The sequence below is a fragment of the Nanorana parkeri genome, unplaced genomic scaffold, assembly GCF_000935625.1.
Source record: "Nanorana parkeri isolate BGI_ZX_2015 unplaced genomic scaffold, ASM93562v1 scaffold303, whole genome shotgun sequence".
Lineage (NCBI taxonomy): Eukaryota > Metazoa > Chordata > Amphibia > Anura > Dicroglossidae > Nanorana > Nanorana parkeri.
Genome location: NW_017306571.1, coordinates 948,242 through 966,783, shown reverse-complemented (window position 1 = coordinate 966,783; position 18,542 = coordinate 948,242). Strand labels below are relative to the sequence as shown.

The 18,542-nt window shown below is 38.4% G+C and overlaps 1 protein-coding gene across 2 annotated transcripts in view; it reads left to right on the top strand.

Moving 5' to 3' along the window:
- MECOM (MDS1 and EVI1 complex locus) overlaps nucleotides 1–13,119 on the top strand; it is a 53,023-nt gene extending 39,904 nt beyond the window's left edge. For both annotated transcript variants that reach the window (XM_018557791.1, XM_018557790.1), the window contains 7 exons: nucleotides 181–347; nucleotides 1,882–1,959; nucleotides 4,504–4,673; nucleotides 5,159–5,303; nucleotides 7,804–8,028; nucleotides 9,373–9,556; nucleotides 11,918–13,119. In XM_018557791.1, coding sequence (XP_018413293.1) covers nucleotides 181–347; nucleotides 1,882–1,959; nucleotides 4,504–4,673; nucleotides 5,159–5,303; nucleotides 7,804–8,028; nucleotides 9,373–9,556; nucleotides 11,918–12,052 — 1,104 coding nt within the window. In that variant the 3' untranslated portion in view covers nucleotides 12,053–13,119. The remainder of the gene's footprint in view (nucleotides 1–180; nucleotides 348–1,881; nucleotides 1,960–4,503; nucleotides 4,674–5,158; nucleotides 5,304–7,803; nucleotides 8,029–9,372; nucleotides 9,557–11,917) is intronic.
- Nucleotides 13,120–18,542: the final 5,423 nt, after the last annotated feature.

The window sequence follows — 18,542 nt, the reverse complement described above, 5'->3', positions numbered from 1 at the left end:
AATGGACAGGCCACATTAACGTAATGAATACGCTTTATATTAACAAGATAAGACATTTTATTTTTTACTAGTTTGGAACTTTTAATACGTTTTAATAAGTTTTGTTGTGTTGTAAGCCAGTACCTCATTTAAAATATACTATCCTAATGCTTAATAGTTTGCTTTTGTTATTACTTGCAGATGTCGGCAATAGAAAATATGGCGGAAAAGCTAGAGAGTTTTAATGCCCTTAAACCAGAGGCTAGTGAGCTTATACAATCTGTTCCTTCCATGTTTAACTTTCGAACCGCACCAGCTGCCCTTCCAGAAAATATCCTTCGAAAAGGAAAAGAACGATATACCTGCAGGTACACAAACATATTAATCTATTTTGAAGTTATGTAAATGTGCACTGTGGAAATGGAGAAGATATTATTACATGAAATAACAGGTGATTCCTCATGAGGGGCCATTTGATAAAATGACACAACAAAGATGATTGGGTAGGGAGAGTTAGGCATCCTGACATTTAAATGCTATTTACAGGGTGATATTTGTTTCCCAATTAAGTTTGTTTCAGCTAAATCAGACACCAATCTAATGTTCTATTGATGCAGCAGATACACCTCCAGCCTACTGTGTTTCCGGTGGAGAAAAGGATCATTCAGAAAAGTTTAAATGGTTTCTGTCATGAGAAAAGTATTGCTGACCTCTCCTTTGGGAATGCTAGTTCCCTGGTTGTCATGATTATGCTTTGGATTCAATACTTTCTGAGGCTCTGATCCAGAACAAACATAGAGATGAAGAGTTCTGACACTTTTCTCATTTACATCATGCTTTTTCCAGCTGTATGAATGCATTAAACCCACACACAGTGAGGCAACTAGCATTTTCAAAAGAGGGCCAGTATTGGCAGACCCCATCATTTTTTCATAAGAGTGTCACTTTAAAAAACTTGTTGTATTGCTGCTGGTGAGCTCAACAGGTGATCAAAGCCTGCATAGTTACAGTATTTGTGGCACTGACTACAAAAAAAAGGTGGGAAGGTGGGAAATGGGAGGAAGGTGGGAAATTATGATAATATAGAGCACAGTTAGGGAAACAAATTAGCTGCATGTATAGGCAGAGGGTATTTTAAAAAGAATACTAGGCCAGATCTATATATTGGAAATCCAGAGGCATATAATGTGTTGGAACACTGCCCCATCATGTTGTTAATAATGCTGGGTGCTGATGTTTAGAGAAAAAAATGAAAAAAGTGTCACTGTCGCTCTGATGAAGGATCCCTGTGTGGACCCGAAACGTTAGCACCGTATGACAGCATGTGACATTGGGTATTGAATAAATATATCAATACTTTAAAAACCCTTCAAGTGTGTGCCGGTGAATTACTTTTATTTACTATCAGTGTTTTGCACAGCGCCATCTGTGTGGTCACCAGGGCACCACATATACCTGGTGGTTTTGAGACTGTGGCAGTGCGAATGGGATTTGGACTTTGCTCTATAGAGTTGAGACATTTGCGAAATCTCCACGACAAATCTCCACAAGCACTGAGAATGGTAACCTTACCATGATGGTCTTACACCTGCTGTAGTTAAACATTGAAGAGACATTGAGATTTATGTCTGGGTGTCAGAGTGGGTCATGTGTAGTAAAATTGTGACCTGTATATCCTACCACATTAATTTTACTGATGAATTGTATAGTTGTATGAGTTGTAGAGTTGTATACATATTGTAGAAAAAGACAAGAATTATAACTTACAATGAGCATTAAGGGATGTGTGGGAGGCATTTTTTAATAGACATTTCAGTTCTGGATTAGCTCTGTGGGGGTGAAATCAGTAATAAAAAGTAATGTTCTTTTGTAGGAAAAATTATTTCTTATCTTTTTACTCAGGTACTGTGGGAAAATTTTCCCAAGATCTGCGAATCTAACGCGGCATCTACGGACTCATACAGGAGAACAGCCTTACCGGTATGAAATATTTTAGATCTTATCAGTTATGTTATTGCTGTTCAAATAAACCCAAAGTACTTGAAATTATTGACTACAAATATTGCTGGTTTCAGAGTTTGGTGTAGGTTTGACTTTCTAATCCCATAACCAATAAATATTATGTACAATTAACAATTAAAGGGTATAATGTGGTTTTGTTTATATCTTCTGTCGATATTTTTTACAGACAACAACAATAAACAACACTTTTTTTCGAAAAATGTTTTTAGTTAGGTAATGTGAAATACTAGATATGAATGGTTTGTATTCCAATAGCCAGAGTGAAGTTCTTTATTCACATAAATATCACATTTTAATTCACATTATCATGATCTGTTATCCTGACAAAGCATGTTGCTTACAGAGTTAAAAAGCTCAAGAGCTCAAGCTGTGATTTGCACACATAAGAGAATATGTTACAACAGTGACTTAGAAGACATAGAAAAGCGGGAAAAGCATTAAAAGCTGTTTGCCAATCATGGATTTGAAATATAAATTGAACATTTAGAAACTCAATTATATATTGAATCCTTCCATCATATGAACATATTAAAATTCCTTGATTTATCAATAGATAGGAATATTTATAGTGCAGTAAATCTAACATTTACCAAACATCCACTGCAGGTGAATCTTCCAGGAACATGTGTGTTAAATGACAGTGATTGTTTCACCACCTGTAAATATTTATTGAAAACCACATTGCTTTATGAATTGTCCACATTATACAATAAAATGAAACTTTAAAATGTGTGTCCATTATATGCTCCTTGGCATAGTGTACACATGAAAATGCAAACTTACATTGTAGCCTTATTTAATAAGACAAAATACAGTAACCTTTAGCAATTAAATCTTTGCTGTCTTCATGTGCTCTGGGCATTGCTGCTATCTGTCACTTCCGAGCTTGTCAGATGGTGTATCCCTCATTAGGCACCATGGTATTTTCTACAGGTTTCTACATCACTACAGGACACAGCGGCCAGTGGATAAAACCATGGTGCTTAGTTGGGGGACATGCTATCCGAAACACCCAAATTTGTCGGATAGCAGCAGCACACAGACCTCATGAAGATAGTGCAGTTTTCACTCACTTGCAGGTGAGGTAAGTAATAAGTCTTTTCATTGAAGGGGACAGCTATCTGTATTTTTTAATAATTTAAAATGTGTAATGTTGAAGTTTGAGAGTCTAATTCGTGGACAGTTTTTCAAACTTATCGTAAGTCCTGAAAACTGCTAACTTTAATCTGAACCCCATTGAAATCAAGGACGGTGAATCTGTAAAATCAGTTCTGGACATTTTTAAGGCTAATAGGCATGGCATCATCAAGCAAAGGTCATTGGAAGCTGCGCACTGCATTGATTGATAGCAGTCAGCAGCAAAAGGCCTGTACTATTGGGACACGCTCAGTGAGCACCCAAGGTGAAAAGATCAAAGCATGCCCCCCTTCCTCCATGGTTTAGCAGTATAGCTTTCAAGTTCCGACCTTTTAGCAGCTTCCCCACCCAGGAGAGCTCTACCTCTCAGCCTGTCCCTGCCAGCACTCCTGCTCCTTCATTATTTTACACTCTCCTCCCCACAAGATTAACAATCTGCATCTTCTGCAACATCTGCAGCCTCGAATGATAGCGAATACATTTTCGAGATTTTTAGGGGTTTACCTTATGGCACATCAAGCAGGGAAGGGTGTCATCATGAGGTCCCGCCGAGTGTGGCAAAGTGTAATTTGAACCTTTGCGTAGGTCTCATAACCCTTCCCTGCCATCTCCAGCAGCAACCTTGATCAGGCAGATATCCCCTAATCACCCCCCATGCCCAGTGTATCAAGGCCAGAATGGTAACACTGCTGACTTTACAGATGCCCGATTCTAGCTAGTGGTGATGGGGACCTTCCAGCAGTCAATGCCCTGTGCTTCACGACAGTGGCAAGTGCCCACGGTCCACATGACCACACAATTGTGGTCCAGCTAGCATGCACAGTAATTGTATAATACCTTCATGTCCATACTAGGCAAATTTGATGGCAGGAAAGATGCAGAACAGAGCACAATTGCTTAGCTGGTGGTGCCACCTCATGTCATGCACCTTCTCAAAGGCCTCAGATGGTAACTCCTCAAAACCACCAGAACCCACCACATGCCTCAAAGCTTATTCAATTGCCCAGGCAAGATATTGCCATACTGTTTTGTAGCTGGTATGCCTGCAAAAAAGATGCCCCACTCTGAGCAGGTGTTACAGAGAAACACAACAAATGATATGAATGCAGAAAAATAATAATAATAATAATAAAAAGCTCTGTTTGATATAACTATCCTGACACCGAAACAAAGTTTGTGCATGCGGCCGGATAATGATTTCCATATACTGTTGTGTGGAGTGCTATACTAAAATAAGAATACATCAGAGTGCAGTCTTCAAAAGAGGATTACCACAAAGGAGGAACCGACGTACTGTTTGAGCTAATCTGCTGTGATGTGTCTTGTGTTAAACAGTTTTCACAAACCTCTGTCTCTTGGTTCTAGATGCAAATATTGTGACCGATCCTTCAGTATCTCCTCCAACCTTCAACGACATGTTCGCAACATTCACAACAAGGAGAAACCATTCAAGTGTCACCTATGTGATAGATGTTTTGGTCAGCAAACTAACCTGGATCGACATCTAAAAAAGCATGAGAATGGAAACCTCTCTGGTATGCTATATTTAATCTGTGATGAGGGTCCTAAGAGTATTCCTTTAGTGCTTTATGCTTCTGATGTGATTGAGAAAATAAAAATGAAAAATTGGCTGCCAGGGCCAAGTATTACTGTAAACGAACATAAAGCAAAGGCCAAGCTGAGTTTGCTGATCTATTTTATAGTAAAACCTGTTTGAAAGACATGTATGGTCCTACACTTCATACATGTGTGTGGTTTTGAGACAGTGGTGTTGCTATATTTATTGTAGGATTAGTCTGGCTGCAGGAGGGAGTCTGTTTTTTAGACAATAGGAAGTTGAGTTTACACATGGATTTCATCTTTTCTACTCATTGACCCTGGACACCTTTTTGTGTAAATGGTGTTTTTCGCAAACCTCCCTATGCCTGAAGACTCAAGGCAGCTATTGTAGTCACAATGCACAGTGCGTTTTACTGCACTGTGGGAGTATGAGAATTGACCCTTTTTATTTCTTCCATAGGTACAGCTGCATCATCCCCTCACTCAGAGTCTGAAGGCACAGGAGCCATTCTAGATGACAAGGAAGATTCATATTTTACAGAAATTCGAAATTTTATTGGCAACAGCAGCAATAACAAGCAGTCACCTTTAAACTCTGAAGACAGGTAAGCATATACTGTAATATATTAGTTTGTATATTTACTCTGTAATTAATTGTAATAAAATAATATAATGTATAATAATATAATGTATAATCAATTCTGTATTTAATCCTGACATCTGGTTTTGAGACAGAAAACAGAGAATAGTTATTCTTTGCAAGGAATTTACTGTATACTTTGCAAGAGCATTTTCCATTAGCTTAGTGAATGAAGTGAAGCTCTGCTGACTTCCATTATCCAATCATGTGCAAGCAAAAATATGTTTTGTTTTTTTTTCCTTGCACATGATTGGGTATGCTTTTGCAAATTGAATTTTAGCACATTCACTAAGCGAAGGGAATTTTTTTTGCGAAGTTATCCATATAGTATATCAGCCCCATACTGCCCGTTTCCTTGTGATTATAAGTTTGCATGTGTATGTTGTGCATGTTGTGATCTGTGAAAACAGCAGAGGTTCAATCAAAAAATTATACAGTTTCTGTTCAAAGTTTCCTGTGATTGTGGTTTTACAGTTTGCTATGTATACTGCCCAGTAGTCATATTATGCCCAGATGATGGGTACCTATAGATAGATACAAAGGCTGATCACCAGATACAGCGAATAAGGAGTAACCAGTTTAGAAAATACATAAATGCACAGGTTCTCTTGGTTTGTAATAAAATGAAAATGTATTATAATTATTAGTAGAAATGTATATTATATAATGCACAAAAGATGCCAGCCTGTTCATTAAAAAGGGTAAACAGTCAATAGTATCAACAAAATACATTGAAACTATTATTTAAAAAAAATATGACAAAATGTTTAAGAAATTAATTGTAGGAAAAAGTCTGAATGCATTTAAAAAAAATCATATTTCCTTTGTCTTTTGATTGGTGACATGCATTAAACATCTGGCCACAACATGTCCCTAAACAGGAAGTTAATAAGAAGTGAGGGTCATAGGGTCAGCCAGTGTTTCCTTTTCAGAATTTAGCATTCTGACTGTGCTTGATGGATATTTTATCCCTGGCAAATTACTGAACTTGGAGACGTAATTAGCAAATCTGTTTATTCAATCATAAAGCTTTCCTTTCTTTGGGTCCGGTTCATGAAACATTCATCCATGAGAAATGTGATGTAGCATAACTAGCACCATTATTTTGGCAATGCCACCTACTATTTTTTTCCAGTTCCTGCTGGTGGTCCAAATGCACAATCATTATACTCAGATAAAAGATAGAGGTAGTCACCATGTGTTTTGAACTTGCCAGCAATTACCCTGTTTTGAGGCCGATGGATTCATTGCTTATTCAGCCTTTCAGTTTTAAATAAATCATTTCCTGACTTTTTACATTGATCCCTTTTTAACAGTGTTGACTTTTCATGTATCCTAGTGGGGGACAAGTATTCAAGAAGAGAGGGATGTCAAAGAAAAACAGAGCCCTGAATAGTCAAGTCTTAATATACAGAGGAAACTAATTGTCTGGGAAGTGTACAAGATAATTTGGAGAATTACTGAATCAATTCTAATGGGGCTACAGTTGATTTAGCAAACAGGTTATTTTCTGAGAAAAAAAGGCATCTTATGTAGTAACTGTAGAAGCCGCTCTGTCCTAAGGTTGGAATAGATTCTTAGAAATTATTAACTGAATTTAACCAGTCTATAATAGAGAATTGTATACAAACTGCTTAGGTGTTGCTAAGATGGAGTTAGTGATTTTATGAGCTTTATGATGTTATTTGGTGCTTGATATGTGAGAAACAGATGCAGTTTAAGACCTGGAGATCTCAGTGTTTAATGCAAAGATATGTTCTTTTTACCCATATAAACACATGACAATATTGGCTCCCATTTAGAAAAACAGAGTAAAGGGAACTATAGCTTTCTAAAGAGAAGACAAGTCAAAAGTATTTTTACACTCCTGCTGGTTCAGATCTCATTGGAACTGCTTACCAAAAGATGCATTAAGCTATAAGATTTCCATAAAATATATGTAAACCCAATCACCAAAATCATATACAAGCTTTCACACGTTAAACTAATTACAAGTAATTAATTTTTTTATTAATCTCCAGTTTCAAATATAATAATATATGTTGATCCTGTTGAGAAGGTCTTTGTGCAAGCATTTCTTGTTATAGAGTGACAACGCTCTGCCCCGTCTCTCAATTATACTCCTTTATTGTCACCCTGTTATGTGCAATCCCCAAAAAGCCTACATGTGCTGGTGCTAACACACATTGTGCAAGCATGGCCCACTGTTGTCACCATCAAGCAACCTGCTCTGAGAAACAATGGGCAGCAGTTACTGGGGTGTATGCATGTGGACAGGAAGTGACTGCAAAGAAGCTGCAGGAAATCAACAGCACTGAGATACAACAAAGAATAAAAAGGGTGAAAACAAGTATTTCATTTTTTTTAAATGTGGCAGTTACTGATGATACACAATGATTTAGAAAACTCAATGTCATTCAGTTCCAGTTTACATGTATCACAATGTTGTTTTATTTCTTGTTAAGGATGAATGGGAGCCATGATAAAATTATGCTGACTGGTCAGAATTCTGATATCTTGGATGATGATGAGATAGAGGACGACACTATTCTAGATGAAGACGATGAGGAGAATGACACTGCAGAGAAATCACTAAAGGAACAAAATTCAAGTTTGCTTGAAAACTGCCCTGAAAATGACTTTGAGGAAGAGAGTAAGGCTGCATTAAACTGCAAAGTCTCCCCCAACAGGTTGGTGCATTTCGTTAACATAAATGCTCTCTTATATGCACTTCCCACCTATCAGTTTTCAGAGCATGAATTTCCCCTGTGGGCCTGGGCTAAGGAGCCATTTGAAAAGCTCCAGAATAGCCTTATTGTAGTAATACTCCTGCTTTCAACACAAGAACCCGGGAACATTGCTAATGCACAGCAATATGCTTTATGAATGTGATTAGTGCATCGCTCACTTTGGGACTCTGGGACAGACAAAATACATTTGCTGTTGGGTAGGCTGAAGAACTAGGCGTATACCAATACTGCATCATGATGTACACTAATTTCAGAGGCCACAAATAGACAAGAAACCCTACATTCACAGGGATGCTGACATTCACAAAGCGCTAGCAAGCTGATAAAATGAAAGTATAGTGTTCTCAGTGAGTAAATAATTTGAGTTACTGTTGTCTTCCCTTAAAGTAATTTTTATGTACGGTAATTTTAAAATTCTTACAAGCTTTCCCTTCATTATGTTTGATATTGTAGTAGATATAAAAAAGTGTAGGCTAGCAACTGGAAGGAGCTCTGACTGGGTCAGTGCAATTATCCTGTATGTCTTGTAGTAACTGTTGAGATAAGACATCTGCTACAAAGGGAGCACATTGTTTTTAATGAGTTGGCCAACTTATAGACTTGCATTGGAAGAAGGAGCAGTAAATCACACTAAGGCTCCATTCACACAGGAGCGGTTGACTGCGCATATCCGAACGAATACATGCAAAACTGCTCTAAACATAAAAAACAATGCATTTTAATGTGCATTGTTCAGACTATAGCGGGGTTTTGTACCGCGCATCCCACAAAATAGTCCAAGCGCAATTTCAGGGACGTATTCTGCTGAGCGGAATCTGTGCAATTGTAAAGATTTTAGCGCTTTCGTGCCGTGCGGTCTTCTGCACAGAAAATCGCACATGAAACACAAACGCTATATGTGAATGGAGGCTCAGTGTAGCACTGTAAAGCAGGTAGCATAGGTCATATACGTTATGACTGTATCCATATGTACTTGAAAAGCATTGCTACATTTTTGGTATTGGTGGTAGTAAATGTGTTTGGATCCCTTCACACCTTTTTTGGTCTGTTGTAGTGCATTACCACACATGTGTGAAGGTTCCGTATTTTGCGCGTTCGTGTGTATTCACTGTAGTGCAGGTGCATTGTCACTTACTGTATATGTGCAGTGGAGTGCCATGCAGAATGAATGGCAGTGCATGCACATCTTTAAACTTTTTGTCCTTACAACAAGGTGTGCTTGCTGGAATAACTTATGTTTTGTATATGGTTTTTAACAGTGGCCATACCCCCTTGGTTTTTCAGGTATGATGATGACGATTTCAAAACTGGTCTGTCTGCTCTGGACCACATAAGGCACTTCACAGATAGTCTTAAGATGAGAAAAATGGATGACAGGCAATATAATGATGATGACCTCGCTGCTTTCACTGCTTCTCAATTGGCAGAGGAGTTAAAACAGCCACTATATAGAAAATCTAAGTCCCAGGTAAACATTTTATGATGTATTAAAGATTAAAACATTCATCTCTATTTTTTAAACTTTACCATTTAGGACTAAAATGTCAACTTAAAGTGGACCTTCCAAGCAAAGGGAAGGACAGCGTCCCAGCAGATGATGTCACCACTCCTCACTGTTGCCTCCTTGCTGCATAAGTCCCATAAAAATGCATTCCTGCAATAGATGGGGATGCATTCTTGCAGGTTTTGGGATGCCCAGCTATCCCAGGAGTCAGCAGTGGGCACGATGACGTCACTTGTGCCTCCCAGAAGTGGGGACTGCAATTAGTATTTTCTATCTTTTTTTTGTTAAATTTTATTTTTAAATTTTTTTTGCTGCTAATTTTGTTCGGGTTGCAGGGGGCTAGCAGGGAAGTGGAGGTACTGTTTTTCAGGGAAGGTCCTCTTTAAAGCTGAACTCCAGGAATTTAAAAAAGTTAACTCATGCACTGGGGCTACCCCCACACTGCATGGGTTAACTGTTTTTTATTTGAGTCTAGGGGCTCAAATAAAAACATATACTTACCTGATCCTTGATCCTGCCTGGCAGCTAGACTGGTCCCTGCAGCTTCTTCTCCCCCAGGCTTCGACGATCTAAGCCCTGCTGACTCATCATGTCTAATGCAGGTTCATTTACCAGCATTAGATGTAAGGATGCCAAGGGTCATATCACAGCTCAAGCAGAGGGGGAGAGAGGTGAGGGCTCATCACTGCGGGACCAAGGATCAGGTGAGTATACCTTCTGAATGTCGGCCCCTAGAGAAAAAAAGCAGTTAACCCTTGCAGTGTGGGGGTAGCCCCACTGCAAGGGCTCATGTTAAAAATAAATGGAGCTCCTCTTTAAAGAAAATCTTACACTGCTCTACTTTTGAAAATCCTGGCTTTGGGCTTGTGTCAATGGCATCAGTTTGATGCTTCGGGGATCATCAGAATTTATTGACAGTTGCATTTGACCTGCAGCTAACCTGCAATTGGCCTACTTCAACTGGGTTTAGCATTCCAATAAACATGTATGGGAAAACAAAATGTGTATTACATAAAGAAAACCTCATCTGCACAGACCCTTACAGTGCTCAGCCCATCCTAGACACTGGTGTAAACCTGATGGTTACACCATGTGCAATGTTATTGCTTCATAGCTCCCTGGGTTCCATGCCCCTATTCAGAATCCAACATGGAATGTTTGTAATGAGAATACGTTCTATATTACAGCAGATAGTTGATACAGTATTGAGAATGATAGCCATTTTTACTTTGCTGGTAGCATTTCTACTCAGGAAAGTTGTATGTTATTCTAGCTAGTGAACTTTATAGTTTATTGTAGAGAACTGGAGACTTGGGCATTACTTTGCTTATCAGCTACTTTTTATGGCTGTTTAAAAGTACAGTTTATATTTAAATAAACAATAAAGAAGACATAAATAAAGCAATAAACAAGAAATAAATAAGCAAAATAACATCAGAAACTGCTTTTGACATTTGAAGTGGGTTGACTGCCATATCTTACATGCATCGCACAATACATAAATATACTGTAAATTAATAAAATTACTTTTTATCATTTAAGTGACCTGAAACTCACCATTCAGCTAAACTGATGATATCTGGTAAATTAAATAAAGGCTTGGTAAAATGATTAATGCCTTTATATTTATAGTGGTTGTATTATATAGGGGCCATGCCTCTTTCAGTCTTTGGAAGAATTTGATGTGACCATTCCTAGTTTCTCATTATGTCTTAGCTGTTCATGGTGGGGGCAGGCACAAACCCTAGAAAACCTACTGATCCTTAGAGTACATACAAGCAACACATTATTCTGGGTAACAGTATTAGAAGTTATATGCATAGAAATAAGCCTCCCACCTTCAATAACGGAGACAAAATTGCCAAACAAAAGTTGTTTAAAGACCTAAACAGTTCAAAACATCTGTATGCCCACACACCACCTTCATAAATTCAATCATTTTATTCAGCCTTACTAAAATAACAGATGCTTACATGTTCCAGACATAGAATAACAAACCACATTACAATTCAGTTTAAATACATTTCCACCACCAGGTCCTCCTGTCCACTTCCTACTGAAGAGCTAAATGAGAGACCCAGTCTAGAGTTAGAACAGTTGTTTATACCATGTCATGCATTGATATAACATGAGCTTGGTATGTTAGAAAGCACCCTCATGATGCACAAGTCCTTTTATATTTATGTTTATCTAATTCTCCAGCATTCAGGTTTAATACATTTTTAAACTACTACACATATGGAAATTGTGACAGGCTCTGTGTGAAAAGTGCTAAACAAAGTTATACTACAATGTGTGTAATGTCATGTTTTGTTTTTCTTTTAGGCATATGCTATGATGCTGTCTCTATCAGACCAGGAACCACTGCATAGCGCAACCCACAATTCCCCCAGCATGTGGCACAACATGGCAAGGGCAGCTGCCGAATCCACTGCTCTACACTCCATGAGTCATGTATGACATAGCGACGGTACCTCCTTGGGACCAAGTCCGACATCTAGCTTGACACTTCCACGTGGGACATTTTAGGAAGAAAAAGACTGTAGAGCAGGATGCCTTATTACCTGCAGGGTCATCTAAAAGTCTGATGACCTTAATTTAAAAAAAAGAAACTATTTATTCTCATTGTTTTGTTTTGCACAGCAAAGGCAGCTGCGGATTACCAGAGCAAAAAAGGTGGACTACGAAGATAACGGACTTTGGTGGACGCTGAGTCTTCCAGATCATTTTGTGTTATCCTAACACATTTACAAGCACTCAAAGAAAATCCAGAATCTTTTTTATACACACTACTTTTAAGTGTGACATAATGAGTAGCTTCAACACAGACAATTTCTATTACATAAGCTTCATGTATTTAAACAGAAGTAGCTATTTACAAATGTACATTATCACTTAATGTAGTAAAATAACAGGGAATCATTTGTTCTTTCCTTAATTATGTCTTAATTACTTTGTGGGGGAAAAGAAATTATGTGTATATTGTGAATTTTACAATGTTCAGTACTCAAAGAGAGCTTAAGTCATTAAGGGTCATTTTCACCACTGATACCACTAATATATCGTACCGTCCAATGTTTGCCAAATCATTGTTTTAACCTTTTTAATTTTAGACAATCATTGTCAGTCAGTGTTTTGACTTTTTACCCATGTACTTGTATTTATTTCTTCTTTTTTCAACTTATGATTTTTGGTCAACATAAGATAGCACTGTTATACTTGTTATGTTGTCAGAGGCACTCACAGATTTTCCAGTGTCTGGAAAAAAAATTTCTGTATGTATGTGCTGATTGTTGTATTTCAATTTTTTCCCTTCGTTCTGAGATGAAAAATAGATGCAACTTAATTTTTTGTAATGCAGTTTTTTTTTGTTCTCTTGTACAAATTGTTTTAATTTCTTTCATGAGCGCATGATTCCTCTGATTAAAATTGTATCTGTTATTTTTTGCTGTTTGTCTGCAAGCTTGTGAGTTGTTATGTTCCTGTTAATCCTATTTGTAAAATGAAGTGTTCCAATCCTGTTTAAATATGTGTATTTTATTTTTTTTTCCTTTCACTTTTGAGGGACCAGATTTAATTTCCATTTTTTTTGTAATCTCATTTTGAAATAATTGAGGTACTTTCTTTAATTGTTTTGTACAATTGTAATTGTTACACATCCAAGTTCATTATTTTGGGAGGACTAAGTACATGAAAATAAAGAACTACATTGCTGGAGGTCAGTGTTAATTCAGCATTAATTCAGAGTCTGTGTTTAAGAAAACATTAATTGAATTTAATTCTAACTACAAGAAATGCTTTTAATTTTATCAAATATATTAATGCATTTACACTTGACAGATTACAACTGTGCTTTAGATCAAATAGGTAACCATACCTCCTAACAGTTCAAAATACAAAATTAAGGCACGGTGTTCCTCTCCCTAGTCAATCCAAACCACTAAGGACTTGAGTACAGGAGCACTTGTCTGTGTACAAACTGCTTTACTTGCAGTATCAGTCATTGCGAATGTAACAGCAACTGATAGCAGCTTGAAGCAACTTAGAAGCAGCTTGAGGCAACTCATAAGTCCCTATTAATTGCAAATGATTAGCAGCTGCTTCTTGTATATATATATATATATATATATACACACACACACACATAATTAAAAGTTAATAATTGCAGCCTCTATATTTTTGTAAGGAAAGGTAAAGCTAAACTCCCAACAAACAGCTATATTCACAGATGAAATACATATGAGTAAGCTGTTTTAGCTGAACAAAAATCCTGAGATTTACACAACCACATCACATAGCCCAACCAGATGGATGATACCACTGTAGATTATGGAATACATTGGTATTGCCTTTCTACCCCTCACTCTAGAACATGACTGCTGATTGGTTGCTATGGAATAGCACACTTAGCATATCTTTAATTTCCAGCATTCTAAATGAATAAGCTCTAATTCCCTTATTATGTTGAGCCTAGTACAGATAAAAAAAAGGTTAATAAATTAGCCTTTTTTTATGAGACCTGGTAATAGCATAAAGGCTACTGTACTGAAGCTGATACTGATGGTTCCACTAAAGCAAAATGCTGCCACTGACAATATTTAAAATCTAATATGACAGAAGGTTTTATGTGTTTGGGGTTGCAAGATTACTGTATAGGGTTATCACTGCTATGTTAAACAAAATCTAAAAGTGTATATGTGTGTACATCCATGTCAGTGTATGTAATATTTTGGATGTGGAAACAGGAATAATCCCTGTTCCTTGAAGTTCTCCAATATCCTGGAAGGAAACCTATGCTGAAATAATACATAGGCCTATGTTGAACTCTCAAACTGACCTGGAACAAATATGCAGATAAAGATTTCTGAATTTCTGTTAAATTCATTGGCTCTAAGCTTGTTCCAAGTCAGTGACACATAAAGTATTGAAGACACAGAGGGATAGGCACCAAACATTTCCAGAAGGTGCAATGGCAGCTTCCGTACTTCTTGCAGTGGCTTACTTTAACACCATCTCTATGTTTCAGCTGCTTGCAGAGATAGACTCATTAATATCACAATCATTTGCCATTGCTTTTTAGTGCTAGAAATGCAATTCATGTTAAAGATCAATATTTCTTTATTAGCTCAATTTACAAAAGTCATGTTGCATTAACTTGTACTAAAAATAACAGTAATACAGTGGGGCTTTATTGGTCGAAGTTTTATAATTCAAGTTCATAGAATGTCCGCCTTTTAAATGTTAAAAAAAAACTGTTAAATGTATCAAAAATGCATACATTAACACACTTTAAAAACACAGCATCTGGAGCAAATGTAGGCTAAATATTTGCAGATGTGCCCTCCTCTTATAGGAAATCTGTTCCGAAAGGGATATGTAGGCTGCCATTGCTGTTACAAATGCTGCTTGCTTGGTTCTGACTTCAATACTATCAGGGTCATCATTATAAAAAATTCAGGCAGCCAAGTAAGTCTTAAGTCAGTACTAGGGTTGCACAGATACCAAGTAGAGCTGCAACAGTTAATCGATTTAGTCGATTAAAATCAACGATTGAAAACGTTGCCAACGTTTTCAATCGTCGATTCGTCGGCTATCGATTGATTTCCCTGTTCGGGGCTCCAAACGCGGCCTGAAGCACACGTCGCACGCTGTTTCCGTCCCGCTGCGCCCGCCGGATATAAGCCACGCCCACCGCACGCTGCTCCCGCCGTGCCCACAGGACGCACAAGCCACGCCCCCCCCCCCCCGCTGAAGCCGCTGCTCTCCTCCATGGGCTCCCTCACTCGGCGCTGGTACGGCAGGCTCCCTCACTCGGCGCTGGTACGGCAGGCTCCCTCACTCGGCGCTGGTACGGCAGGCTCCCTCACTCGGCGCTGGTACGGTAGGCTCCTTCAACCTTTCAGTGCCTTACCCTTGCATCACTAAACAATTTAGCTACATTAAAAAGATTCTACCTCAAAACATGATTAACAATTCATTCAGATGGCCCCTTCTAGTATTTCTTAAAAGCCCCTCCCCTAAGGTTTTTGCACACCTTGAGGTAGAATCTTTTAAATCTAGCTATTATCTGTCAATTTGGGGCGTGCTCCCTTTGAAGTACACGGACAAAAAAATGATCTTCAATCAATAAACAATTTGTCTAAAACGTTTTCCATCGTCGATTCGTCGGCTAAAATTCAAATTTCCCGCTCGCCGCTTACGTCCGCCGCTTACGCCATGCCCACGTCAGTTAAGCCGCTCGCGCCTACGCTGGTATACCCGCTCACGCGACGCCGCTTACGCCATGCTGAGGACATGCGTCTGGCCCTCTCCTCCCCGTGAGCTTCCCGACTCGCCGCTGCCTGCCGACAATGAACAACGCCGCTGCCAGCCGACAACACCGTCATTCAAGGTAAGTCGAGATCGGCCAGGGAGCTTTGTAATGTTTCCTGTGTGTTTTTTTTTTTTAAAGAGGCACACTGCAGAACATTAGTAGCTATAGAGGAACACCAAATCCCTGCAATAATATATTATACAGCCTGTATCATTTGTAAGGAGCACACGGAGCTCCCGGGATTAGTACATTTCTGTTTTAATGTACGATTTTGTTTTTATAAATATAAATAAAGGGATGCACAGATACCAGTACTGATACTCGCCGAGTACTTACAAGTACGAGTACTGATACATTTTTGTTTATTGTCATGTGACAGTTTTTCTAAAACAATACAGACTAATGATTTCAGTACAGCGGTGGAGTGCCAGAGCCCGGTCCCAGCTGCAACCGCTGCAACCCTGATAGTTCTCATGAAAATGCCAAGTATCTGCATCGGTACTCGAAAAGTATCTGTGCATCCCTAGTCAGTACTACAGAGGATGGGAACATATTCATCAATTCTTGAAGATACATCTTTCCATCTGTAGCTGGATTTATTCATAGCAGCTTAGTTTTAAAAAAATATACTGCAGAAAATAAAATGCAGTTACAGAATCAATGCATTTCATAGGAAGCACACCTATAGTATATACAACAGACCCCTGTAGCATTCATACCCATGTGTTACAGCGAGACCTTCCCCCAAGCTTCAGTTTTGTTTACATTCTTTCAGCATGTCTCTCATTCCTTTACTTGCTGCACCTGTGCAGTAAGCCGCTTTAGAGTTCAATGGGGCCATATCCTGACACTGGACACTCTAGAGAACCATTCATCTTCATGGTGGTTATTGTGCAAATGCAGCAAGTTAAGGAGATATAAATACAAAGGATTAAAACAAAGCCATGGCTCAGGGCAGTCTGTGATAGTCACATCTAAGAATGTCTACATATGCAATCTGTAGTAAGTATGTCATTGCTAAATTCCATTTTCTATATTTGTGATTCTGTAGTCAGCAGTAGGTTGTACCCAGCCTAACTGTGCCTCAACAGGGGTGTTTCTCTAAAGCTGTATTTCTTTAAGAGTGTATTCACACTGGAGTGAGGGTGTACTGGAACTCTCGCATAGCGCATAGTGTACAGGAAAGATATGACTGTGTTATGGGTATCTGATAGCCTTGCCAATCTGTGGGGAACCTGCTGAGGCATGACTAGAGAACTATTATCTAAGCCTCTTCCTGTTTTGTCTCTTCCCTCCTGGGCTTTTGCCCTGTGGGGATGTCAGCTTAGAGGTCAGTCTCTCAAAGTCCTTGGACCTAAGCACATGAAAAGATGCAGGGATCACCCCTCCTGGGAGAAACCACAAAGGGTGTTAACTGCTGGAGAACAAGAGCATATGGCCATGAAAAAATAAGCTGCCATTGTTCCCACATATAGAGATGTAGTGATCGATATTCGAGGGGGAAGTTATATGCAGAAACCTTCTGTTTCCCTGCCTTGGAAGTGAAGACTGAGATATCACTAGAACCTCAATTGCCAAGGAGCCTGTGGTCAGAATCTATCCATCACAGTCTGTGATTTGAAAGGTAATACCTAGACACTATGAGAGGGGCTTTAAAGGTCTAGAAGAGATGATGGCCTAGTCCAGAAGCGTAACTAGAAACCTCAGGGCCCGGTGCAAGAAACCATTAAAGGCCCCCCCCCAAAAAAACAACATGATTTTGACCCCTTTTTTTCCCAAACCGGTTTGAAAGGGGTTTTTTGTGTGTGTCAGAGGGGAGAGCGGGGTACAAGCAGTCACTGATCAGTGATCGCTGAGTGTTTGTAGATAATTGAGGACATGGTATGTTTACTATATCCTCATTTATGAATGAATGGGAAGTGGTCTACATGCCCTCCTGTTCATTCATGATTGTGGTTATAGTAAACACACTATGTCCTCATGTTATGAATGAACAGGAACACTCATGGAGGATTCCTGATCATTGATAACAGGGGATACAGAAAAAGAGATTGACGGCTCTGTGTCCTCAATCTCTTTTTCTATTTTAAAAGGTAAATATAAGGGGTCTATTTAGGCCCCTACTATGTCCCCAAAGCTCCCAACAGTAAAGTAAAATAATAAAAAAAAAATTTTCATTGGAAAAGGTTAGAAAAAAAATCATTTTCGGTTTCGGCCTGATATATTATTTTTCATTTTGGTTTCGTTTCGGTTTTGAAATTTTCATTTTGGTGCACCTCTAATTTTTTTTTTTTACTTTTTTATCACTTTTTTTCTTTTATACATTTTTAATTTCTTAATTTTTTCTTTAATCTTACTATCTTTTACTTTTTATAATTTTAATTATTATTTTTTACTTATTTTTTCATAAATGTTTATTTGATAATTCATCAATTTGTATTTATTTTTTTCACTTAACTTTATTGCTTTCACACAAGAGCTAACAAGCTCCATGTGTGATAGCATTTGGAGGTGACATGTTCTCTTTATTGAATCTGTCACCCTCAATACAGGAGTTCTAGCACAGCACTGTGCTAGAACTCCTGTGACAGCTGAGAGGGAGGGCTGCGAGTGCAGCTCTCCCCTCACTGTCTACTC